Genomic DNA, 27759 nt, shown 5'->3' with positions numbered 1-27759 from the left:
ACAAATCTATTATTCTTGCAGAAATCTTTGGAAATTTGATGCAAGAAGTTCAACAGAACTGAAACAACTGGTGCAAGCAATTGGCTGATTATTATACCTCTTTTTTTACTGTTTTAAACCTGTACACAATATATGGCAACAAAATAAAATGATAAACAAATTTATTATGTCTTAATTATTTTATTACAAGTTTAGTAATTTACATTTTCAGAACACTAGGAATTGGCATTTGGTCCTTTCCTTCGTCCGAAACCAGCAACCACATTGACAAATCTCCTGTTGTATTGCATGCGTCGCTTAGCACGACCAGTCTTCTGTTTCTTCTTTTCTTGCTTCTCTACCTGAAAAATAAAAAAGTCGTTTTCATTATATCACGCCCACACATCAAAAGAGGCTTCTAACAAGATAGAGATATTAAAAAAAAGAATCAACTTACTTTAGGGGTTTGTCCCTTCACTTTGCCAGCTCGAGCCAAAGAACCATGGACTTTGCCTGTTGGAGAAAAAAACAGTTTAAGAATTTACCAAATCTAAATGTACATATAAAATGGCAACAAATAACCTGCAATGTTTTCCATGCTGGCACGGGTTGGACTACAACAATATAAATCAATACTCACCTCCAAGCATTCTCATATCCAAGTGAAGAGTGTTCATATCTTGCAATGACCCAACAGAGAAGTCATTGGCAAGTGGGGAGCCATTGAATGTTAAAACTTGCTCATTGATATCAAATCCACCCAAATTGAAAAGCATGTTCTGAAATGTATAATATAGAATAGGTCTTTTAAGATTTCAAAATTTCTAAAGTAACATTATCACACAGACTTCTCTAGCCTTTTTAATGCCACCCAGCTTCTATTAATAACAGGACCCACTCCATTGGTATCTAATTATCCCCTACATTTATGTGAGAATCCAGTAAAGCGATTTTTATTATCAAGTTAAACAGCTTTACTAGGTACTCATCAGAACAACAAAGATAAAATTTTTCTTTCTTCCAACTGGTTTTAGCTATTCGATGAGAACACAATATAATACCACCTTCAGCAATTTAAATCCATCACCACCCAATGGCTCTTGCAGTTTCTACTCAAGAAATATCACTCCAGGCCACGACATGTCTACATATCATTAATCCTTTCATTACTGCATTTATTTTGAGGTGCTGTGTTTCTTTCAATTATTTTAAATATAACAAAGAATTTAGTAAATTAGCTTCGTTAACATTGAGTTAGTGTTAGGAACATTAAATTTAACTAAGATTTGAATTCAAGACATTTATACTAAAGAGCCAGAGCCGGGTTGGTAACGAAAGGGTTAACCCTCTCGTTACCATATTTATTTTGAGATGCTGTGTTTCTTTCAATTATTTTAACTATAACAAAGAATTTGGTAAAATAACTTTATCATTCAGCTAGTGTTAAGAACATAAATTGTGAATAAGGTTTGATGGAAGATTTTAACTCAGAACTCTTGAAAACAAAGCATTTGTATTACGGAGCCGGTTTCAGCTGGGTTGGTAACAAAAGGGTATTCCTTCTAATCTTAGATCTACAGCCATATTATGGCACAAGAAAACAATGTATGAAGTATAAAGAACTAAGTAGTTAACCATGGTCGTTGTGATAGGATGAATCAGCTTGAGGCTATTTCATTGTTTGACTGCTGCCCATTTGCCATACCAGAGAATGACCCTATGAAAGTTACCAATTCCAAACCCGTCAATAACTACTGCAACTGAACTAAACATCTTGATCATCTTATGCATGCATGGATTGGATGAATGCTACATCCAGATGGCCTGTAATTCTCAACTGAGGCCCATCCAGACTCCATTCTGATTTGGCATGGTTTCTATGGCTGGATGCCCTTCCTAATACCAACCACCTTAGTGTGTACTGGGTGCCTTTAGTAGGTGCAGACATGCCTGTGTGGTTAGGAAGCTTGATTCTCAACCACATGGCTTTGGGTTCAGCCCCACTGTATAGCACCTTGGGCAAGTGTGTTCTGCTATTGCCTCAGGCCAACTGAAGCCTTGTGATTGAATTTGGGAAGTCCCTGATGCATGTGTATACATGCCAGTGATTGTCTCCTAACAGAGAGCTAATATTTCGTTATAAAAATCTAAAAGGTTTATTTTAAACATCAACTGGCTATGGGTGTCCACCTGAGTAAAAATGGTAATCAAAGGGGTCCACAGAACAAAACAAAAAACGAGAACCACTGATCATAATTCTCAATTTGCACTCTTTGAGATACAATCTTAACTAGGAAAGTTTCAAATAACTGTAATGGAAAGAAAAAAGTATTACCTTGATATCATGAATAGTTTCATTCCCCGTCAGACTGAGGGTATGAGTCTCATTAGCCTTTACAAACAGCTGCATTTTGGATTTCTGTCAAAAGAGAAAAAGAAATAAAGATTAGAAAATGAAACTGCAAAATCCCAACTCAATCAGTGATTATTTTGCAAAACTAGAAATTTTTATACATCTGGGAGGATTAATAAAAAAGCTTTGTAAACTATTGCCTTTAATATTTAAGTCCGGTTGCAAAACAGATTCAGGTAATTTACACTGGAACAGCTTCTCACTGTAAATTAGTGATGTGGGGATTTGTAAGTTCTAACATTTTAAAGACGGTCCATATCAGCAGACAAAAAACAAACAAAACACCCTTGGCTGCCCTGCATATATTCATAAACAGTTAATTAGAAACCATTTTTGATGAGGGAAAGCTTAGATAAATAAACAAGCTAATTCGTTCCCAACTTTATTGAATACCAATCTCAATAACTGGGATACGTTCGACACATTTTCGCCAAAATATTATTTACCTTGACAAAAAGTGAAATGTTTACCTTCAAAATATAATTAAGGGACGTAGAGACATATTGTAACACATCCATAGTAACGTTAAGTTGGATCAGCTAAATATCTCAAATTAGTGAAAAAAAAAAAAAATGAGCAATTATTGTAAAAACCACCTATTATTTGTATATAAATACAAAAAATTTTCGTTTTTTGCCAACGAAAAGAAAACACTCACCGCGCCTAAATTTCAATTCACACTGAAAATGTAAATACAAACGAATCCAGTAATGTTTCTTAGTTATCAAAATAAGAATGCGATTCGTGCACCTGGTCTCTCCGATCAACAAATAAAGAATAAACTCAACTTCTAAAAATACAATAACCTAACACAACAGTTGCGACACTTTTTGAAATAAGGTGCAATCACCCATAGAGAATCAATGGTTAGCAACAAGCATGAAAAATATTGACAAAAAATCGATGTCGATGATTTGACGAAGTGTCACAATTGTTCATTTGTTTGGTTATTGAGTTTCTATTAGGTTTTCGTTTTACTCTTTACTTGGTGCGCTTTAATCATTCACTAGAAAAACAATCCGACTTCCAAATAAATTACCCGTAAATGTCCATACTGTCTCATGACAATAGGCTCAGACTCAATAAAATGCGGAAGTAATATCCTCAGTGTCCCAACGATTTCGTTTTCTCATAACTTTCAGATGGTGAAGATTATGATTATATCGGGATATAAAAAAAGTGGCCCAACACACATTATACTCACATTAAAGCGAAACCTTCAAGGGGAGAAAAAAAAAAGTGGGATATGCGTGCGCGCGTCCACCAATTCATGCTTTCACATTAAATTCCAATATAATAGGAATGTACACCAATCTAAAAGGTATTTGCACAAAATGTCATAAAAAATTTTTTTTCCGAAAATGTTTTCTTTCAGTTCCCCCTCCGTACCGATTTTGTGAGCACCGCGCATTTTCGTTTCTTTCTCACTGACAAATATTGTTTTTCAACATGAGATACGCTAGAAACAACAACCAAATCTCCCTTAATTCACATACCTCTCCGTCTAAAAATATTTACTTCCTACTGAAAAGGATTAAGTGCGTAGTGCCCACAATCGATGTGGGGGAGGGAGAGAAAGACATTTCTCTAAAATGTTTTTGGCTAAAAAGATGCTCCAGAGTACTTCCAAGGGCACCACGAAAAAAAAAGTGGTAACAAATCCCCATCAAATTGGAGAAATTCCAATTTGTTGATGCTACCTATCAACGACACTCGCCAAAAATATCCATTTATCTGAAAATTATGAGGAAACAAAATTGGAGGGACGTCGACACACCCGTGCATGTATACTGTAAAAGTAACGAAACACAAGTTTTCCTTATTTCATTAATGTATACTTTCTTGTGCAGATTTTTTCTTATCGATTTTATACTTCTGGAGTAAACTCAGATGATTCAATTCATCTGAGACCATTACAGAAAAGCAAAACAATTCAGTGGATTAAAAAAATGACTTAAGAATAATCAACTCGTGGCGAATATAATAAGCAAAAATGCTCGCGGTAACGGCGACAATTCCATCAGGTCTGTAAATAATAATGAATCTACTAGAAATCCTATTTTGCTACCAAATTACTGCTAGTAAACTTTTAGTGTCAGCCACAGTTTTTCTTCAATGTGGAAATCACAAAATAGGGACTACGTATACGATTATCTTCCGTTGGAAAGTTGCTTAAAAACTTAATAAATCGACATGAAATTTATATATTGGTTTGAAGCGGAGGGTAGTAATTTTTCACATAATTTAATTTCCTACGTATGAAAATCAATACCCCAAGTAAGGTCGACTAGTATACATTTCCAGAATTTCTGATAAGTTTTCACTACAAATACTTTTTATTTTACTCCATTTCCTAACTTGGAACACTTCCATGCTTTCAATAACATCGTAAAATACGTAGGCAATCCTGAGAACTTTAGACGTGTCTTTTACACAATCGTTTGTCCTACTAGAAATAACAGCTAAATTCCTCGACATCCAACAGGTCTACGCGATCGTTTGTCCTACTAGAAATAACAGCTAAATTCCTCGACATCCAACAGGTTTACAAAAAGGAAGGAGGATGTGAAGAATAAGGTTGTCTGAGGGGGTGTTAAGGAAAAAGATGAAATAGAAACGACTGGAAAGCATTTGATCACAGGTCTGCTTAATCAGAATTAATTTGGTTGGAGCTAAACAACGTGACATACTTCCTAATAATATTCAAATTTGAACGCAAGCTATCCTCGGTGATACGAGCTTCAAGCTTTGAGTAAAAGACAACACGTGTGTTAATTTTTCTCCAAAATGTGAAAAGGGTTTAACACTTGTTTTATACGCTCCTCATGACGTGTATATATATAAAATATCAATTAGAGATAAAACCACTATTATGCAGCTCAAACAGTGTTAGACATAAACCAATACATATTTTATATAATTATACTGTGAAATTTGATTTAATACTAAATCAAATTTTCCCCTGTAAGTTTGGAGCTATACTCCCTATTATTATTATTATATATGACGCAATATGAAATGAAATTGAAATCAATTACCAGTATATCTACGGCGCAATACAAATTGAAACTGTTATTTTGTATAATGCTAAAAATAAACAACAAAATTTCCTAATGTATATTTTCCATAAAATGCTGTACTTGGCAGTAATAAAAAAGGGGGGGGTGAATGAAGAAGAGAGTTATTCGTAGAAATTGATGTAAGAAAACGTCGGGGATGCGCTTCAAATGAAGAATATTTTATTCTGTTATTGTCAACGAATAATGTAGAAGACATAATATGGTCATATACAAAATTTTATGAGCAGATTTATGATAACAGTATAAAGAATAGTTAATAAAACGGAGCCGACTTACATGTGGTGTTACACCGAGAAATGGCGGATAGAGAAAAAGAACGACAGCAATGTGCGTGAACAGAACTTCCGGTTCAGCCTGCAGCAAAACTGAACGATTTAATTGCGCGATCGTTTGTTATAATATAAGAAATATTTAAATAATGTATAAAGAAATTTAAATATTTATTTCTGAGATTTTACAAAAACAACAAAAATATTTTTTAATTTTACGCAATTTTTGCACGTTTTGTCTCACCTATAGGATCTTTTCGAATTTTCACCGATGCTATCATCTCTCGCCTTTATTAGGACACAACCGTCATCCAGTATGGCGTTACTGTATTTTTTGGAAAACGTTAATCACCCAGAGAAAAGCATTCTCTTAAACGAAGATACAGTAATTCATAATTTTTTCTTTCATATGTTACAAGAAAGAAAGTGCCTTACATTTTGATATGTTAATCTTTTCTGAATGTGTTTTTTTTATTGAATATATTTGTCAAAAGCATATTGTTTACAAGGCGCGATTTGAAACGATGTTGTTATTGTTAAGTTACTAATATATATATATCACTTATTTTAGCAATTTCTCTTTAAATCTTTTTTATTTTGTTTTGTATTTTCTTCTAGCCACTTTAATTTTGTGTTTTGTCTTTTGTTCTGCTGTCGATAACAAAAATACCGGCTGTATTCTATTCAATGGCGTACTGTTTTGTACTCTCTCTGTTATAATAATTACTCTGCTGCCTAACTGATAGAATAATTTATTATTAAGCTGTTACGTTTATTATATTTTAGTGCAGAGGGTTGACATCATACAGTGGAAATTATTAGTGGTTAGTGTAGGAGAAGCTGACTGTCCGACACTAGGTAACGAGAGATGCTTGGACCAGGTAGTATGTGGTTAGTTTTGAGCAGAGGCCGCTGAAGTAGTGACAGAATAAGCAATGAAGACGCAGTGGAGAGTGTCCTATTAGTTTACCTCGTCTTGGAGAGGGAACACAATGGTATATTGCCAAAGATTGGGATAGATCTCTCAGGCTAGAGAGCCAGGAAGCTGGCACCTTGTTGCACCATATCTAAGCCGCTTTTTTGGTGCGTGTATGGAAGATACAAATTTTAAAGTAAAATAATTTTAGCAAAAGAAATAATAATGATGAAAGTGGTTCTGAGGAGAAGAATTCAACTAAAGTTCAAATTAATGTGCGCTTGTGCCAAACTATCTGCGCCGCACATTTATACTTCATCTCATTAACGGTGCTTAGGTGCTGGCTCATTGTCGTAGAAAAAAGGTCAAAGGTCAGTCAGCGAAACTGCTAGATGTGATACGAAAGTTCGTTAAATACCCTCAGTGTGTCCCATCACCAGAGGATTAAGTTCGCTAACTCTGCTAGCTATCTATCTGTTCTTTTCACTCACCTTCAGCCTCTTTCCCTTGTCGCTACTATTGTTTCCGTAGAGCTAGATATCCCTAGAATCGTCTTTCCTTGCTTTTTAGAGATTGCCATGTATGAGGAACTCTTAGCTTAGTTGCCCGCCATTGCTTGTCATCTGCGTTTTATGTCTTACTAGTTCCTGTCACGCCGCACCGTCCCAACATATTCTTTGTCATTTGGCTGTGTAAGCTTAGTATTTATTCTATCGGTCATTTTTGCCGAACCGCTAGATTTCGGGGACATAAACACTCCAGCATCGGTTGTAAATCGATGGTGGACACACACACACGGCGGACAGCGATGGGCTTCTTTCAGTTTCCGTCTACCAAATCCACTCACAAGGCTTTGGTCGGCCCAAGGCTATAGAAGACCCTTGCCCAAGGTGGCACAAAGTGGGACCGAAAGCGGAGGAAGTATGGTTGGGAAGCAAGCTTCAGCATTTTTTCCTTTAAGCGTGACAGCTTAAATATAATTTACTTTTGTTTTTACCTTTAATATGGTTTAGAATATTTTCCTACATGGCTTTCACCAAATACATTTCTAAGTCGCATGAAGAGCAAATACGTCCCCTTATGCAAAAGCTCATGCCGTCTGCACCAATCTGTTGCTTTTTCATTGTCCATTAAATTAATAATCAAATCTGAATAATTTATGGAAAATTCATATTGAAATTGTAAATGTTAACACTAAATCATATTTAAGCTGTCTTGCTTAAGTGAAAAAGCGCCCAAGCTTCTTACCACACAGCCTCACCTGCAGACAGGGTTGATGTGGCCTCTCTTCACTTTTCTGTTATACACGAGCAACCTATTGTCACCTTTAACAATGTACACTATGTAGAATACTCTTCATTCCTCCATAAACTTCAACATACAGTAAGCTTAAAGATGCTCGACCTGCTAGAAATAGCAACTAAATCCTTTGTAATTTTTAGTTTCAGGACAGTAGTAAAAACTACTTTCCCAAGACAATCCTTTCTGTTTAGGGCCAAAATAAGCTTAACTTGTGATCGTGTGGAAAATAGTGCTCCCACAATTTGTTCTGTACTTCTACATACAGAAACATCCTACTTCATATACAAAAGACCATCTCGATGATTGGTAAAGATTCCCCAACATAGTTCAACCTCACGTGCACTGTCTCTTCTCTATCAGTTCTATCACTACCCTAATATAACAACAAGCTCTCAACAAGCTAATTGGATCCCATGCCTACTCTCATCACTATCCAAGCCATACAGTAACAACCAGTATATCAACTCTCTAAAATTCTCTTCTCACCTGCATTGCAGCAGACATTGATTTACAAGATGTCCAATCTAATCATCAACCAGATCAATGACACCTGTATTACTGAGCCTGTTCATTGTCCCTGGGTTATAACTAATGATTTCAAATGTTTGCCATCAGGGCACATCAACCCCAGTACATAACTGGTACTTGTTTAACTGACCCCGAAATTTAAACTCAGAATATAGCGGTAGACGAAATACCTATTTCTTTACTACCTACAAGGGGCTAAACACAGAGAGGACAGACAAATGGATTAAGTCGATTATATTGACCTCAGTGCGTAACTGGTACTTAATTTATCGACCCCGAAAGGATGAAAGGCAAAGTCAACCTTAGTGGAATTTGAACTCCGAACGTAACAGCAGATGAAATACTGCTAAGCATTTCGCCCAATGTGCTAACAATTTTGCTCGTTTGCCATCTTCAGCTAATGTTAAAATATAGCTGGATATTATGCTAGTAGAATTAATTCATATGGTGTGTGTGTTGTGTAATTTTCTTCAAACTTTTATTGGTGGTACTTTAGTATGTGGTCTACCACAGAATCCATAGTTTGCACTGTCAAATCACCTGATCTGGGTTAGGGTTAGAAGGCATGCTAAAGTGGTGCCCTTTTATTTTCGTCAAAACTTCTTTGAAAATGAAATTGAAAAGCGTCTTGAATAGAATCTAAAGTCTTTCTTTTAATGGTTTAATTATGAGGGGAGAGCAGCAGACATAATCTTTTTGATGTGCATTGTAAGACCATGAGCTTGATGGTTCATCATCATTGAATGTCCATTTTTCCATGCTGGCATGGATTGGATGGTTTGACAAGAGCTGGCAAGCCAGAGGACTGTACCAAGCTCTATTGTCTGTTTTGGTATTGTTTCTACAGCTGTATGCCTTTCCTAACACCAACCACTTTACAGTGTACTGGGTGCTTTTTTTTTTTGTGGTACTGGCATCAGTGGGTGGAGTAACTTTAAGACAAAGTCCCCTCTATGGGGGGAGTAGTATTGAGGTAATGGTTTTGTGCCAGTTGAGAGATGAAAAAAATAAGAGGTATAGAGAGCAGTGTTTTGCTGTAAAAGGTATTCAAGGGAGGGAGAGAGTAAGAGATGATGGTGGATATGTGTTAGGACATACCCCCAAGGTAGAGTGTGGGGGTGAATATATGTGAAGTGACAGAGGATTGGGCTGGGTGAGTAGGGAAGTGGAGATGGATGGACGTTTTGTAAGAATGTGAGGAGAGATGAGATAGATGACTGTAGTAACTGAAGGTGAGAGATATGTTAGGGCACTGGGTGTGATAGCAGATAAAATGATGGAGTATAGCAGAGGGGAAAGAGCATGGCTGGAGGAAGATAATGAGGAGGGGTAATAGTTCTGAGGTGAAGGAAGGAAGGGGAAGTTTATGAAAGGGAGAGGATGGGTATACCTATTCAGGTCTCAGGTGATTATGGTAGGGAAACAATACCAGAGATAATGAAGTGATGAGCACTAGGGAATGAGATGTGGAGGGCAAGTTTGATAGGGCAATGTGATCAGAGGTGGGACAGAGTACCTGCATATACAAGCATTTGCCAAGGTGGTTTTAGGATATTAATTCTGTTATGGTGGACAGGTTTTACTGCTGAAAAAGATTTGGTTGTCATGTTCCCAGTAATGAAGGTTTTTCAAATTCTCTGCTCACGAGAGATATCTAGGTTGTTTGAAAGGTTAAGGGCGAAATTATTGGAAATGGTGAAGGTGACATCATTTGTATAGGTGAGTGTTGTTAACAGTGGCCTCATATATTGTTAGTATAGAAGGGTCTGACCAAATTTTGGGTATACTAGTTGATAGTCATTGACAAGTTTCTAAGGAGGTCTGGTCCTGAATACTTATATGCTTGGCTCAAAGAGAGCTAAACATTGCTTGTATATGCTCCTCACTGTTAATCTTAATGACAGATAAAGCTAATTCTTTTTCTGGTTTATAATAATCCATGTAACCTGGTGCTTATTTTCAGTCTTTGTTGTTAATTGGGTGAGAATAAATTTCCTCATGCATAGGAATCTGGTCTGTCATGGCTAGCTTCCTTCGCTGGAAGAATTGAACATGGTATTTCAGACGAAAAAAAAAAATTCTTCAACTGAACAATGCTGCTGCTTGGCCTGATATATTTTTACTCGGTGATATTTATTTACAAACTAAGTCACTGAGACTAGTTTCTCATACCATCTACATGAAAAACAACCACTAGTGGTAATGAAAGGCAAAAATAATAATCAATTGAATAGTGCTGCTGATTAGTTGTATATTCTTTTCTACTTTAGGCACAAGGCCTGAAATTTTTGGCGAGGGGGCCCAGTCTATTAGAAAGGATGCAAGGCAAAGTCGAAATACTGCTAAGCATTTTGCCTGGCATGCTAATGTTTCTGCCAGCTCACCACCTTTGGAGTGTTATATTATCCATACTCTATTTATGAAATAAATCATCAAAGCTAATTACTCAGACTGTGTGGCTGTATGGTAAGAAGTTTGCTTCCCAACCACATGGTTCTGGGTTCAGTCCCATTGCATGGCACCTTGGGCGAGTGTCTTCTACTATAGCCTTGGACCAACCAAATCTTTGTGTGTGGATTTGGTAGATGGAAACTGAAAGAAGCCCATTGTGTGTATACATATATATATTTGTGTGTGTTTTTGTTTGTCACCCCCCCCCATTGCTTGACAACCAATGTTGTGTGTTTATGTCTCTATAACTTATCAGTTCGGCAAAAGTGACTGATAGAATAAGTACTAGGCTTACAAAGAATGTCCTGGGGTCGATTTCTTTGGCTAAAACCCTTTAAGGTGGTGCTCCAGCATGGCCACAGTTAAATGTCTGAAACATACACAAGAATATAAATGTGAGAATCAAAAACCTAATCAGATATACTGTAAATAAGTTGAAACTAACTTGACTATTACTTTTCGAGTGGTTGGTACCTCTGACTAAGTCAATTAGTCTAAATGATTTACTTTTTAAATATGCTCATTTTTCATACCCATTTTGTTGTTCTTTCATCATCACCTTGGCAAATATGAAGTCTGCTTTGCTTAGGAAGTCTAAAAAGTAGTTTGGAGATTGTGTGAATAAATTAAAATTTTATTTATCAAATAAATTAATTCTTGTCGCTTGAATGTCTCTTGTTTTTTCTTTTCAGATAAAAATTGGACGAAGTCAAGATTTACCTGTATGCCTGTTATCTGTGTGGATTTCTAAACATCATGCTACTATTAAAAGAAATGAAGAAAATTGGACAATTATAGATGAGAATGTAAGAATCTCTTCAGTTTGTTTTTCTTGCTTCCTCAGTTTTTTCTGCTGTTGCTTGTCTGAATTCTTTTTTTTTTCTGGATCAATTTGGCTATCCAATTGTTTTCTGATTTTTCTCAGCTCCAGGTTAGACAATATAATCTAACCCTTTAGCATTCAAATTACTCTATCAAATGTAAAGCCTGTTTAATTATATTGTTTTAAATTAATTGTACAGTATCTTGTAACTCTGGGATTTTGATGATGTCTCTGTTTATTTTTAGAATGACTTTGTAGGGTAGGTGTGAGAGGTCAGAGCTGGCTGGTTTGAGCATAAAACAGGAAGATAATTTTGGCCTAATATGGCTGGTTTAAACATAAAGGGTTAAAATGAAAAAATCAAAGACTGAAATAGATAAAAGAAATATAAATTCAATGTCTTTCTATCAATCCAGTATTTCCATTTTGTTTTTCTTTCTTAATTTTCAAATCTCTTACAGTACATCTCATTAATTATAATTAGCATCTCATTAATCAAATTTCTCTTTCCTTATTTTCCAGAGTTTAAATGGTGTTTTCGTAAACAAAAAAAGAATTCAAGTCCTTGAGCAACATGTGATTAAAACTGGAGATCTCATTCAGATTGGAAATTCTAAAGACGAACCATTCTGTTATAAGCTTCAAGAAAAACTATTGAAACATAAACCTCACAAAAGTGACTTTTTGGCTGCAAAAAGACATAAATCCGAAATGCCTGTGATAAGCAACTCGCCCGATAATCCTCTGAAATTCCTCAATAAACCTTTTGATAGAAAAGTGCCTTCTTCCCCATTGTTAGTTACTTGTTCAGAAAGTAACAACAGTAATAATAATAATAATAATAAAAATATTGATAATGAAATCCCCAGTTCTTTGAAAGCGAGGGATTCAACAATGTCGGAAAATGGTTCTACTTCTGACTATGAGATCAAGTTAAAAGAACTTGAAGGGCGTTTGCAAATGAAAGAAGCAGCTTTGAAATTGGAGAAAGAAAAATCTAATTCTCAGGCAAAAGCCATTGCAAAATTGGAAGAAAAACGGAAACAGGTTGAATTTGAACTTCAAAAAACACAGGTACTTGTACTGGCTATATCCAAAACTTATAACTGTATCAGCATTATCTGCATTTTTATGTCTGTTCTTATCCATGCTTGTATAAGTTAGGTAGAATTCATTGAGGCTTGTTTTCAAGCAAAGAAATATTTTCCCTTAGTCTAGATGTTTTCATTGGAGATGGCAAACAACCAACACCACTTGTATAAAGGTGATGTTTTGCTATGTCAAAGAAGTCAATGCAGTTATCATTCTTATTAAATTTGATAGCTGCAGTAAAAACGTCTTGTGTGAGGAGGCAATTGCAAGGAACTGACTTCTTGAAGAGGAAAGACTGCACATAAGGGTTCAAGTTACAGAACCCTTATGTGGTTCAATCTCACACTGAGAAGACACATGAGGCCAGTATATTCTGGGTTGATCAGTCTCTTTGGAATGAAATTTAATAGATGGAAAGTATATAACAGCCTATCATATATACAGGATTGGGTAAAAGTCAAAACCATATAATTCCAAGATTTATTTATTTTTAACAACTGAATGAGGCTTTGCTAGTAAACAGACAAATGTTGAAAAGGAAAAAAACTGGTGATTTTTAACTCGCAGGATTTAATTATTAAACATTTGTAATTGGAATCGTGGATTTGGATAGTTTGATTGAGGACTGGCAAGCCAGAAGGCTGTACCAGGCTCCAGTCTGATCTGGCAAGGTTTCTACTGCTGGATGCCCTTCCTAATGCCAACCACTCTGAGTGTAGTAGGTGCTTTTTATGTGCCACCAGCATGAGGACCAGTCAGATGGTACTGGCATTGACTGCACTTGAATGATGTTTGTGTGCCACTGGCACAGGAGCCAGTCAGGCAGCACTGGCAACAACCATGCTTGAATGGTGCTTTTTATATGCCACTGGAATGGATAAATAAAATTGAATAAGTATTTATGGAATTTTGATTTACTGTTGGGTGTCATTTGGCCAACTTAATCCGTCCTTAGTTGAAAGATACCTGTTTCTATGTCCTGTTATTTGTATTAAGTTCCTCCATTTTTTCCGTCTTTGTTTTTGTATACATTTGCTGCTTTCTTCCAAGGAATCTAATGCTCTTAGCTTAGTTTTTCCTTGGGGGTGGCCAGATTGGTGCAATTTCGGGCATAAGCAGCCAAAATTGCAAAGATAATCTGGAACTCAACTGAGGAAAGAAAACTCCAAATGACCCATCCTTGTTTTCTTTGTATCATCTATCTAGATGTTTTGTGTGTGTGTGTGTGTGTGAAATTGGCACGTGGCTGCTATGTGGTAAGAAGTTTGTTTTCCAACCACATGGTTGTGGGTTCAGTCCCATTGAATGGTACCTTGGTTAAGTGTCTTCAACTATAGTTCTGGGATGAACAAAGTCATGTGAGTGAATATGGAAGACAGAAATTGAAAGAAACCCATTGTGTGTATGCATGCATAGACATATTACTCAAAGCTTTTGACAAACTAGTTGGATATAGCATCACATGATGTGGAAGACAACTGGAGATTTCTATGGGACGTGTCGAGGACTAATTACCAGGTCAGGTCAGTAGCTCTCAACAAGTAGTTGATAGCTTCTGTTACCTAGGTGACCAAGTCAGTACCGGTGGGGTGGTTGCTCTGAGTATTGCTGCTAGAACAAGAATAATCTGGGCATAGTTCAGAGAGCTCCTACCTCTGCTGGTGACAAAGGGCCTTTCACTCAGAGTAATAGGTAGACTGTATGGCGCATGTGTGCAAACAGCCATGCTACATGGCAGTGAAACATGGGCTGCTGAGGACATGCATAAACTTGCAAGGAATGAAGCTAGTATTCTCTGCTGGATGTGTAACGTCAGTGTGCATACATGACAGTGTAAGCACCCTGAGAGAAAAAAGAAGCATCAGATGTGGTTTGCAAGAGAGACGGCTGCGCTGGTATGGCCATGTTGCATATGGATGAGGACAGCTGCGTGAAAAAGTGTCACATCCTAGCAGTAGACGGAACCTGTGGGAGAGGTAGATCCAGGAAGACCTGGGATGAGGTGTTGAAGCACGACCATCAAACGTTGGGCCTCACTGAGCAATGACAAGTGACTGAGGCCTTTGGAGATATGCTGTGCTTGAGAAGACCCAACAAATCAAATCAGACCGTAACCATGGCCTATGCCAGTGCAGCATAACCAGTACATTTAAGAGTATCTTTCAATCATTGGGCAATAAACTGTGCTTGAGAAGACCTTTTGAGGCAAGTGAAGTTGTTGTTGTGGCTCATGACAGTACCTCCTAATTGGCACCCATGCCGGTGACACGTAAAGCACATGGCCATACCAGCGCAGCCGTCTCTCTTGCAAGTGTGGTTGATGCTAGTACTGTCTGACTGGTCCTCGTGCCTGTGGCACATAAAAAGCACCCACTACACTCTGGGTGGTTGGTGTTAGGAAGGGCATCCAGCTGTAGAAACATTGCCAGATCGGATTGGAGCCTGGTGCAGCCTTCTGGCTCACCAGCCCTCAGACAAACCCATGCCAGCATGGAAAGCTGATTTTAAATGACGATGATGTGTGTATGTGTTTCTTGTCTTGATATGACATGATAGTTGTAAATGAAAGTCATCGTCATGCAAGCAGTGTCATTCATTTTCAGCATTTTGCAAGAATGTGTTTGGCCATGGAATATCTGTCTCAAACTCTCCAACCTCTTCAAGCAGGAGAAAGTAGACATTAAAATGATGTAAAATAGAGTAAATCTTATTAATTTTACTTTTTTGCGTTTCATGTTTATCAAAAATTTGCTTAATGGGATAACAGGAAGAAAAAAAAAAACTTGCAAGTAAAAGCATTTATATCAAACAAAATATTGTTTCTCTTGTCCATTGTTAATGGGAAATGTTGATTGGTCTTTACACCTTTGGTTTATTTTGAAATTACAGAAATTAAAAGATGAAGAGAGAAAGCAACTGGAACAAGAATTTCAGGACAAAATGGTGATGTTGTTAAAGAAAAAAGAGAAATCTTTGAAGCAAGATTTGAAGATCAAAAGAGTTGCCCTGGAGCAAAAGGAGAAAATTGAGAAAGAACTTCTTAATAAGTGCAATTCTGATAAGGCTACTATCGATGAATTAACTCAGTCTAAGGAAGAATTGAAACTGATAATTGATAATAAAGATGCTGAACGACGCTTACTAGAGAGTCAGTTGCAGGAAGCAAAATTGGCTAATTTGAAAGAGCAAGATGTTGTATTGAAAACTCGTGAAGAGGTCTTGACTAAATTTTCTGAGATGTTAGAAATGGAGCTACAGTGTAGCATTTGTAACGAACTGTTTGTGCAGGTATGGTGATTTATGAGTGTTTTACATTAATTTTTCTATATTTGTGTTTTTAAGATAGTTTCTTTTATTTCTTGACTCATCTCAGTCATTGGACTGCAGCCATTTTGGGCACCACCTTGAGTTTTAGATGAGCAAATCAACCTTAATACTAATATTTTTTAAAGTTCTTATTCTATTAGTCTCTTTTGGAAAACTGCTAAGTTACAGAGACATAAATAAACCAGTTGTGATTGTGAAGTTATGATGGGAAACAAACATAGACACACACTTTTAGTGGCAATCATTCCCAACTGGCCAACAACCATGGTTCAACATTACAGTTGTGAAATGTTGCTTATTTTGTTTCTTAGACAAAACTCTTACAACCTAAATTATTTCTGTTGACTAGAAACAAAGATTTCATCTCATTTATATTGAAGTTGTTAGTCCTAGAAAATATCTTTATAAAAGCACACTGGACTATCTGCACTATGCTGATATAATATATTTTAGTATATTAGGTATTTGTGCCATTTACTAATTTATTTAAATTCTAATGACATTTAAGCTTCCAAAATGAATGAATAAGATGTCACCTGCATGCCACTTGTCTCGGTGGACATTAATTGTGAACAAGAGGAGGCACAGAGTAGAGAAAATTCTTTAGTTCTGTCACAAACTTTCATACCAATGGCACAGTAAAAGGTACCCAGTTTACATTGTGAAACCATGGGTGGTGAAGAGCAATTTTAACTGGTTCTCTCTGTTAATGTGTATCAGAGGAAGGACTGCAACAAGCTGTGATATGCCATGACCTATCCATCTTTTTGCTAAGATGGAAAAATGGATATAACATGAAGTTTTGTATTGTATCATATCCTCTCTGGGTTCAGCTGTTTTAAACATATTACAATAGGAATGTTAATTTGTTAAATTAATGTCTGTCATTTCTTGTTCTGTTTCAGGCCACTACACTCAGTTGTTCACATACATTTTGTTTCTACTGTATACATATGTGGATGAATAAGAAGAATGACTGTCCAGTTTGTCGTACTTCTATTAAGTCCCAGACAAAAGCCCTTGTGGTAGACTCTTATATTGATAAAATGACTGCTTTCTTCAGTCCAGAAATGAAAGAAAAAAGAGCTCAATATGTTAAGGAAAGAAAAGGTATAGTTAAATCTTTGCACATTTCCTAATTCATCATCGTTTAATGTCCGCTTTCCATGCTAGCATGGGTTGGACGATTTGATTGAGGACTGGCAAACCAGGTGGCTGCGCCAGGCTCCAATCTGATCTGGCAATGACCTCGCTCAAATGTTTTTTCACATGCCACTGGTACAAGCACCAGTAAGGTGATGCTGCTAATGATCACACTCGAATGGTGCTTTTTACGTGCCACTGGCACGGAAGCCAGTTAGCTGCTTTGGCAACTATCACGCTCGGGTGGTGCTCTTACCACTCCACTAGCATGGATGCCAGTCATCGAATTTGATTTCAATTTTGATTTCACTTGCCTCAACAGGTCTTTGCAAGCAGAGTCTAGTGTCCAATAAAGGAAAGGTACACACAAGTGGGCTGGTTACACCCCTGGCATTGGCCACGAGGTTATGGTCTCACTTGGCTTGCCAGGTCTTCTCAGGCACAGCATATTCCCAAAATATATTAATTTCTTGGCATCATATGCCCTTCTTTTGTATTTGACACTCGTATTTTTACTGCTCTACTCCTTGCTTTTGCATAGAGAAAGCAGCCTTTTGTTGACAATTGTACATTGAACTTCTTTCACCCATTTTTTACTCTTGATATAGTAATTCTAGCTGTAACATTATCACCTATTGTAAAGTGGGATGGCCCTTCTAATAACTATTCTTGTAGATCTAATACATTTCAAATCTTTCTTCTTCTGTCAGCCTGTCTGATCCAACAACCTATTTGGGATAAATATTACTTTTACTGAGTTTTTACTTACTCTCTTTTTAGCTTAGAACTCTTGCAATTTCTTGTGAGAGTTATGAAATTTGTGATTTCATCTCTTAATACAAACCTAAACTACAACTTATCCAAACTTGTCTTTGGGTTTCAAGTTTTGCTTGATCAGTTTAAAACCTTTTGTAATTACGATCGTCTCAATTGAACTTGTTTGTTCTTGCTCAGACATCAAACACTACCTGTTTAATTAAGCAAATAACTTGGATGATTGAGAGATCCTGAAAGCTACAAACTATACATTATATCCTCTGTGTGAAAAGTCTGGCTGCGTACACGTTAGCATACAATTGACAACACAGTTAATTAAGATTTATTCATTGAGTTCTATTTAACACATATTTACACGTGGAATTAGCAGAATCATTAAATTTGGCCGATAAAGTTGAACTGAAAAGCCCTACAACGAGGCATGAATTGCACGAAGCCGTATTGCAGTCTTGGGAAGAGCTATCTGAGCGGAAAATTTGTGGATGTATTCAACATCAAACTTGTGTTCGGCATCAAATAGTTGACTGTCGTGGTGGTAACAGATTCGTGTAATAAATTTTGTGTTTATTTTTGTTTCATAATATATATTTTTTCGGATGCAGCCAGACTCTTCACATAGATTAGCCTATGCTAATCTCTATACATGGTCTCATGTGTCGGGTCTATATCCTTTGCACTCCTCATTCTGCATCTTCATAACACCTGTGTGCTTTTCTTTTGTATTGAGTTACGTCACAACTCATACAAAGTAAACAATTTGGTCCACACATCAAACCTTCCTAACTAAACTGTCTTCCTTCAAATAACATTGATATTGGTTCTAGTTACCTTTTCTCTATTTACTGGTATGTTCCCTTAGCTCCCTCTTATAACTTGCTTTATTACACTATACCATTGGCTGCAGTTCTGCTCTATCTTCATTACTAGTCAATGGTTTGAAGCATGATCTCTCTTATTTAAATAGGTGTCATCTTTTATTGCTTTAAAACATTTGAATTTGTTTCTGAATGGAACAAAATAATTGGATTAATTATAAACCATTTATCACAATTGAATTGAAGCGTTGGGCCTACAGGATTGAATCATTTGTCTCATGGAATTAAAATGTTTGTTTCATAAGGCTTTTCTTTTATTATTATTAAGGCATCAGTTTTGTTTTTTATAATTGTTAGCTCTCAAAGTACCGCAACCAAAGACAAAGAAAAGGAGACACCCTGAACACCATGAACATGTATTTCATCATGAAACAATACAAGGTGAAATTCATAATTTCTTAGCAGCCTTAACTGGAGATGATCTTTCAGACAGCTATTATGAGGACTATGAAGATGATTATGGAAGAATGTATTATGTTTGGTAAGCCCTGTGTTTTTCGTTTATTTCTTCCCTACCCAGATTCCTGTTCAGTACTATACGTTTGCAAGACTTAATTTGGTTACTTTGCCTCTTAAGTTTGTACCCTAGACAAAGGCATTTGATTGTAATGGTTGTAAATAGCAAATATGAGTTGCAGGTTGATGAGTGTTTCACCCCAACCAATTCATGAAATAAATCTCATACACTGAGATAAGGCAACAAAAAGGCCCTGTGTATCTTTTCACTCAAATCAAGGCAATTGAAGCACTCCACATTCTCAAGATGACACCTTTCTATGTATCCTGGTTCTGGATGTTCATCAGTATGTCTACAAGTTATCTTCTAAGCACCACATTTGGCATTACTCTCCATGGGCTTGCAGAGAACAGCGTCTTGAAGTGATGATGCATACTGTTGCCAGTAAGTAGTCTGATTTGATAGCTTCCATTAATTTCTCTTGGGTACCAGTTAGTGCCTATGCTTCTGTCCCATACAGAAGGATGGCTTTATTAGTGACGAAAATTAGGCGGCGAGCTGGCAGCATCATTAGCATGCCAGGCGAAATGCGTAGCTGTATTTCGTTTGCCATTACGTTCTGGGTTCAAATTCCGCTGAGGTCAACTTTGCCTTTCATCCTTTCAGGGTCGATGTAATCGACCTAATCCGTTTGTGGGTAGTAAAGCAATAAAGAAATATATTAGTGACGAAAAAGGTCACACTTAGTCTTCCTGTTGAGCCCAAAGTTCCACATTTTTCTCCTATCATGCAGTGCCCTCCGAGCACCAAGTTACCTGAAATCCTCGTCTTTTCAGTGCTGGTGCTCATTGGTGTTGAAGGCCAGCAAGCCGAAGTTCCATTTTATTCTTTCAATTGCAAGCTTCCTCGGTAGTGATCGTGTGAGATGTTGACACACAATTCCTCCACCTAGGTGCCACAGTGATCATATACATTGAGGTATTCAATGCGCTCTCCCCCTCAAAACTTGGGAAATTATGAAATCAATATAGGTTGGTTGGTTAGTTATATGAATTACTGAAACAAGTGTTTTAACAGCTGAATAACCTTGCTAATCACTTAATTTTAGCTATGAAGACTTTTAAGATAAGCAGAAGCACTGAGCTTTCACTGGAGTATAATGCAATACCATTTAACATCCAATTTCCAACACCCTGCAGGGTCAGACAGAATTTGTTGGGTCAAATTTTCTACAGCTGGATGCCCTTCCTGCCCCCCATAAGACTGGGAATGAGCATTGTTTGTTTACAACTATCACATGTTGTCAGGACAAGAGTCCACATACATACTTATGATAGGCTTCTTTTAGTTTGTCTCTCAAATCCACTCACAAGGCTTTGGTTGACCCAAGGTGCCTGGGACTGAACCTGAGATCACATGGTTGGGAAGCAAGTTTCTGAATCATGCACATAAAGGCAATATATCTAACTGCTGTTTGTTGCGAATATAGTATATTTACTTCAGTATTCATTTAATAAAGGATCGTTTGCTATTTGTTGCAATGTGTGTAAATCTACTTGTGATAATATCGACTTAAAGATCTATATTCTTTTTACTTTTTAGGTAAATTTGAAAGCAAAACAAATTGACATCACAATTAGAGAATTTTATTTGCAGCATCTGAATTTGAAGAGATTAAATCCTTTCCGTTTGTGAAATATTGCTAACCAGATGCATTTTCAATTTTAACCAAAGGCAAATAGCGAGAAATTGGGAGCCAGCCATTTTAAAAATACACATATGGTTTCTTCAATAAAAAAATTTTTTTAATATTTTTCACTTTAAATTATATTTTGAAATTAAAATCTTGTTTGTTTAATATTTCATCTCAGATGAATATGCGATTGTTATAAAATATTTGTTATATGTATCAAATATTATTTAAGTCTAAACAAAAATTGTGCTTCCATTTCTGTAATTTATTAAAACAGAAGCAGGATTTGAATAATTACATCATTCTTCAACATAGCCTCCTTACTTTTCGATTCACTTCTTGGAGTCCACAAGCTTGCTTATTCCATTAGAGGTTTTTGTCTGCTCACACAACCATTTATGCACTTCATCCATCCATATCAAATTAACACACTTGAATATTCCAAGTGATTGCTGAAAAGGGCAAGATCTGGACTGTATGCTAGTGTTCCAGCAACTTGAAACCCACTTTTTCAATGGTTTTAATGATATACTTCACCATTTGCTGGAGCATACACTGCTGATTGTAAACCCCTTTTCCAGTGTAGGGTCTTTTTAAAAAAATTTTCGTCCCTAAAAACAGTATTGCTTTTTCTGCAGAAGGTTGAGTCTTTAATTTGTTTTTTTCATTTTACTGGCTACTACAGTCTCTACCTTTTGGATTGTGGATCAGTAATCCAGGTCTCATCTGTGACTTTTCCCCCAAAAAATGTTTCACCATCATTGTTGTAGAAGTCGAGTAAGCATTTACATATCCCCACATGATTGCACTTCAATAAGCTCTTGGCACCCAACTTGCACAGACCCTATAGAAGCTTGCCCTAGATTTCATATACAGAACCATGACTAACTTGTAGAGAACACAGCACCTCATTGATGGTCACTCAATTCACCAGAACCATCTCTTGGGCTTGTTGTGTCATGTATGGTAGATGTTAATGGGTATTCTGCTTCATACTTGTCCGGCTATTTTTTAAAACTTTCTTTTGATCCACTCGTATACGTCAATCTCTCAAAATGAAAGGAGACCCAGGAAGCCATGGGATGAAGTACTGAAGGATGACCTTGGACACTTTCAGACTGAGATACTTGGCACCTTGCTGTACTCAAGGCTGCTCTCCTTGGCAAAGAGAATTTTGGTGCCACATTAGAAGCATACACTGCAAAGTGGTTGGCCTTAGGAAGGGCATTCACCCATAGAAACCAAGCCAAATCCGATTGGAACCCGCTGCAGCTGTGGTAAAACTACCCAACCCATGCCAGCATGGAAAACAGACATAAAATGATTATATATAAAGTACTGGTTCAGCAAAGACTTTGCTATTGGAATGTTATGAAATGCATACCATCAATAACTGGCATTATTTCTTAGGAAATTTTTGTAAGAATTATTTTCATGTCACTTGTCCCTAGACATCAATGTAGCTTTAGATACTGTGTTTTCACTCAGCGTTACAATCACAGATGGTTTCCTAAATTGAGACATTAGGTCAATTACTACTGCACATCAGAGGTATCCACTGTGGCAATATCCATTTAGATTGATCTGTCATTGTGCATCTTAACCATTAGCATGCAAATAATTTTATCCAGCTTAACCCTTTCATTACCAACCTGGCTCTGTGGTACAAATGTCTTGTTCTCATAAGTTCTAAATTAAAATCTTCCACCAAACCTTAGTCACAATTTATGTTCCTAACAGTGGCTGAATGATAACTAAGTTATTTTACTAAATTCTTTAAGTAATTGAAAGAAACAGAGCATCTGAAAATAAATACAGTAACGACAGTGTTAATACTTCATCTCCAAGCTTATTGCCTTTTATTTTTACAAATCAAAATCAGTGGCTCATAACTGATGGATGACAACTCTTTTGTAGTGTATGTTGTGAGTGATTATTATGTTAGTGGTGCAGTCACATGATCTAATTACATTGGCAGAATGGATGACTTATTCATAGCTTTTCCCATATTTGGATTGTGTATTAGCAGACGATGATACCTGACCGAATCAAAATTCTGGTATGCTTTGAGACAAAACTACTGGGGTTACCAACAATGATCTGTGCATCTATTGGTGCAATGCAACTAATATGCCAATTCAAGCAACTGCATTTGGATTAATCTAGGTGAGGTGGAACCCAATTTGAAGTCCAGCATTATAACTAATTTACCTACCTTCCTTATCTTTGGACTTGAAAATTATACCAAGTCCAGTGTTCAGGCCATGTTGGTTAGCTGACACAAGACTGATGTACACGTCCTTATGACAAATATTAAAAAGAAACATACACTTGAGACAAAATTGCAGTTGATTTTGATTAATCTCAATGTTGCTCCAGAACAAGCAGTCAGCCCTAGATTCCATTTCAGATTTTTCTTAGAATACCGAATGCTGCATTAATTCTTTAAAGATCTGTTTGTGATATACTGCGGAAAACACCTCTGTAATCGTCAAGTGTAAAAAAACAACAAAGAAATATGTATATTACAATGTAATTTATTGACATTTAAGCCAGTTAAATGATGTTTCTTAACAAGCTTCAGGCCATGTTTGTGTTAACCATTAGTCAAGCTGAAAAAAGAGAAAGACATTTTTAATAAATATTAAAAACCACACAAACAAAAAAACAAATTCAAGAGTATTCCAGGATACGAAAGTTTGAAACATTCTCAACAGCTCGATTTATTTTGGCTTTTGGACATATGCTAAAATTTTACCCACATTCCTTACCCGTTCAGCACAAACTGTATTAATTCTGGTCCATACTTCCCTCTATTGGACTTCAATTGTCTAACAGTAGTGACCTGTTGAAATTTGAATTTTCTGTGCTCAAAATTGATCAAATCGTCAAGTAATGTTTCGAACTGATATCTTCGGAATATCTGAAAATCAAATTGGTACTACTTAAGAAAAGTGGTCCTGGTGCGCGCACTCACGTATCCACGTTAGCTTGTCGTGACTAATCGATCCTTGCTTTGTGTTTATGTTTTATTTACTTTGCTAGGTAATCGTTGTAGGATCGACTAGTCACGACCAGCTAGCGCGGATGCGCGCACCGGGACCACTCTTCTTAAGTAGTACCATCAAATTTAGCGACATAAATTCTCGTACCTTCTTAAATCCAATGTCATTGGAATATTCTCGGAAACATCTCCGGCACATGAAGAGACTGTATTTCCTTATGACACCGTGAGTGTTGGCACAGACTCGACTGATGGAAGAAAAAGGAAAAATACAAAGTTTATAAAAATGTAACTATAATGATAAAGACAAATGGTTGTTTACATATAGTAAGCATTCGGTACAAAACGAGGCGGCGGTAAAGAATACTCACACCGCCCGTTTTCGGTGTAACAAAAACCCCAACCCCAATCACCGGGTGTGCGTTTTCTTTACCATCGCCAAAACGAAAGGGACCACACATTCAGCCACTTCACCACCTAAATTATTATATACGATTAAGATTAATGAAGCTGAGTTAATTACCATCTTATGGTATATTTTATTGTAGATACTAAATATCACACCTTAGAATTTTTATATATATTCAGGTATTCCATACACGTAATATAAAAGGCGTTATGAGCCAAGGAAGGCTTCAACTGACTCAAATATATTATATACATTTAAGTATCAATACAATCGAAGAATACTCAATTATCGTCAACAAATACACCGGAAGATATGTTACATACACACAACTTGGATTATAGTTGGTGGAGGGTGCGATTTTACTGCTACTTCTAGCAGGGCGAGCGATAACTTAGAGTAGCATTTTATTTGGATCGGGAATAGTAGGAAGTAACATGCCATTAAAGAATGGCCGGAAAAAAAGCATTCTTGATCTTAATGGATATACTTGAAAAAACACTCTTGAATTTAAGAATTAAAACACTACAAGTTTATCATCACACACGTGCATAGTCGAATTGATGAGGCAGCTTCTAGACGGAAGCGCCATCTGCTAGAAATAGCAGCAAAATCTTTAAATCACATCATACCACCTTAAATAGGATGCTCACAGCTGATTTGGAGCTAAACAATTTAATAAACATTTAATGAAGGTACCAAGGTAAATGGGGTACTACTTAAGAAGAGTGATCCCGGTGCGCGCACTCGCGTAAGCTAGTCGTGACTAGTCGATCCTAGCAAAGTAAATATAACACAAAATAAATAATTCTTTTTAAAACAAAGGATTGACTAGTCACGACTAGCTAGCGCGAGTGCGCGCACCGGGACCACTCTTCTTAAGTAGTACCAAAGTAAATGGTAACTTTCAAAGATAATACTTAATTTTAAATGATGAATTAGTCAACACGTTACTACATCTTTCTCTCCGGACTTGTACTTCAAATATTTATTTTAACATGCTATATAAAACAAAATGACCTCGATTAAGGTATATATAAATAAAGAGAGAGGAAAGCAACATTAGTAAAGCATTACAGTAATGCTATTAAATAAATACGTTTTGGTGAATATGAGAGGAAATGGCCATGGCAAAGACTAACAACATGGCGACCACATTTCTTCAAGGTGGGAGAAATAGGAACATCGAACATAAAGCATTTATAGTAATTTATTTCTGATGTTTTAATATCTAATGATTAGTTTCATCTTCAAAATATATTAAGAGAGTACAGAATAAATAAATAAATAAACATACAATTGTATAATTTTATCAATGGCAGTGAAAACTATGAACACACGTGTCTGGAGAAATACCGATTCGGACGACGGAAATGTTCCGTTTTATGGATAAACATAATCGTGTATCGTATAAATATATATATATATAGAGAGAGAGAGAGAAGAAAAAGGAGTCTTACCATTGTCGTGATCCTGGTCCAAATCGTCTGGGATGAGAAAACCAAAGAGTTGTATGACCCATTTTTAAATATTTAAGAGATATGCACGAACAACGTACGTCAAGAGCGAGTGTTCAACATAAAAGGGAGGGAAGAAGGAAAGACTTCGCTTTATATAGGAATCCATCCCATAATTCATGGCTACATTCAAGGGAGATAATCTTCGAGATTATCGCATTTTTTTTACTTCCAAAATATGAATAGCAGAAAACAATTTATAGAACAAAAGAAGCAGTATCGCCCGGCGTTGCTCGGGTTTGTTCCGACCCTTTAGAATTGGAATTTTTGAAAAGTAAAAATTTTGCATTATGTAGCTTGTTATTCTCTTTAAGTGTACAATTTTCTGGTTGAAATACACCGAAAAATGGCGACATAGCAATAAAAAAATAGGGATTTTCATAGAAAATAAGCACCTTTTTGATGTAAATAACTTTTGGTGTTAACATGGTCCGATTTGAATTTTTTCTTCTATGGAAGGTAGAGCAAGCCTTCTATCATAATCTCAATTTTGGTCAACTTGCGCCGCAGGGTCTCGGAGTAGATAGTGTTAGTTGAAGGCTGCCAAACCTGCCATACATAGACAACTTCAGCTTTATATATATAGAGATAATAAATAAAAAAACTAAGATAAAATGTTATAAAGTGAGTTTTTCTCAGTTAAAGATTTATTGTCTGGAATATTATGAAACTTTAGTTGTACATAAACGCTCCATTGGACTCAACCAAGCATAATTTTCAAATGATCCTTAGATCTATCTAACATCAACTGATGTATCATCTTCATCATCATCATTGTCGTTTAACGTCCGCTTTCCATGCTGGCACGGGTTGGACGGTTTGACTGAAGGCTGGCAAGCCAGGCTCCAGTCTGATCTGGCAAAGTTTCTACAATAGGATGCCCTTCCTAATGTCAACCACTCCGAGTTTTTAGAATGGCATTGTAGGGTATGTTTGAGAAACCTGATCTGGCTGATTTGAACATAAACCAGATAGAATAATCAGGCCGGATATGGCTCGTTTCAATGACAAGGGGTTGATAATGGAGATTAAATCCTTTCTTAAAGCTTAATATGATTTAGTGGAAAATGGGTAAAACACTTTAGTATTGAGTTCTTAGTCTTCAAATTGATAGTATATATCTAAAATGGGAAGTAAATTAATCCGTTGTAAGTGATGTCTTTAGATCAAGCACATAATTCTTTCTAGTATAGGCTCAAAGCTTGAAATTTTGGAAGAGAGGGTTAGTCAATAACACTGACCCCAATATTTGAAAAGATGAAAGGCAAAGTTGACTTCAGCAGAATTTGAACTCAGAACATAAAGATGGACAAAATTTTGTTAAGTATTTTATCCAGTGCAGTAATGATTCTGCTAACTTTCCACCTCATAATGATCTGCTCAAAAAAGGTGCCACAGTATATCTAATAGGGACTGAGTTTATATATCTCAAAATTGTATCCTGCTATTGTATAAAAACACCATGTAACATGATTTTTGTCCTTGGGTAGCAACTGTTACTTCCTTTTTGCTTACCCCCTAGAAAGTATGAAAAATGGCTAATATTTCCTTCAAACTTTACTTTTGTTACATTTATTCAAACTCCAAAGAATCCCTCTCAACATATGATTATGATGCTTCCCACAACTCCTGCTCTTGATCAGAGATACACATATTGTCAGCCACTAAGGGATATACTCAAGTTGTTATATTCAAGTAACTGACAAG

General features: G+C 36.4%; 4 protein-coding genes across 6 annotated transcripts in view; 2 read left to right on the top strand and 2 right to left on the bottom strand.

The window, feature by feature from the left end:
* The window catches only part of LOC115210797 (DNA mismatch repair protein Msh6), a 43605-nt gene extending 43441 nt beyond the window's left edge, over window positions 1–164 (top strand). The window contains exon 35 of the mRNA XM_029779535.2: window positions 22–164. Coding sequence (XP_029635395.1) covers window positions 22–88 — 67 coding nt within the window. The 3' untranslated portion in view covers window positions 89–164. The remainder of the gene's footprint in view (window positions 1–21) is intronic.
* Window positions 165–6037, bottom strand: LOC115210796. The gene is made up of 6 exons (XM_029779533.2): window positions 5986–6037; window positions 5749–5837; window positions 2315–2398; window positions 620–758; window positions 437–492; window positions 165–341 (listed from the first exon to the last, which is right to left on the bottom strand). Exons 1-6 carry the CDS (start codon window positions 6020–6022, stop codon window positions 216–218), a joined length of 531 nt encoding a protein of 176 aa, XP_029635393.2. The 5' UTR covers window positions 6023–6037; the 3' UTR covers window positions 165–215.
* LOC115211029 (E3 ubiquitin-protein ligase RNF8) lies at window positions 5971–21248 on the top strand. 2 transcript variants are annotated; one of them, XM_029779880.2, is made up of 7 exons: window positions 5971–6126; window positions 11631–11744; window positions 12284–12835; window positions 15743–16141; window positions 17086–17290; window positions 19273–19456; window positions 21035–21248. In XM_029779880.2, the coding sequence occupies exons 1-7, from the start codon at window positions 6013–6015 to the stop codon at window positions 21036–21038; spliced, it is 1572 nt and encodes a 523-aa protein (XP_029635740.1). In that variant the 5' UTR covers window positions 5971–6012; the 3' UTR covers window positions 21039–21248. The 2 variants fall into 2 exon arrangements, with proteins under 2 accessions (XP_029635740.1, XP_036358315.1); XM_036502422.1 differs by having other exon boundaries at window positions 19273–19465.
* A 2629-nt stretch (window positions 21249–23877) lies between these two features.
* LOC118763104 (40S ribosomal protein S29-like) lies at window positions 23878–26153 on the bottom strand. 2 transcript variants are annotated; one of them, XM_036502423.1, is made up of 3 exons: window positions 25996–26153; window positions 24251–24377; window positions 23878–24048 (listed from the first exon to the last, which is right to left on the bottom strand). In XM_036502423.1, the coding sequence occupies exons 1-3, from the start codon at window positions 26055–26057 to the stop codon at window positions 23893–23895; spliced, it is 345 nt and encodes a 114-aa protein (XP_036358316.1). In that variant the 5' UTR covers window positions 26058–26153; the 3' UTR covers window positions 23878–23892. The 2 variants fall into 2 exon arrangements, with proteins under 2 accessions (XP_036358316.1, XP_036358317.1); XM_036502424.1 differs by having other exon boundaries at window positions 23991–24062; window positions 24257–24377.
* Between the last annotated feature and the right edge of the window lie 1606 nt (window positions 26154–27759).

This window comes from Octopus sinensis, linkage group LG4, assembly GCF_006345805.1.
Source record: "Octopus sinensis linkage group LG4, ASM634580v1, whole genome shotgun sequence".
NCBI classification, from domain to species: domain Eukaryota; kingdom Metazoa; phylum Mollusca; class Cephalopoda; order Octopoda; family Octopodidae; genus Octopus; species Octopus sinensis.
This window is presented reverse-complemented; position numbering and strand designations above follow the sequence as displayed.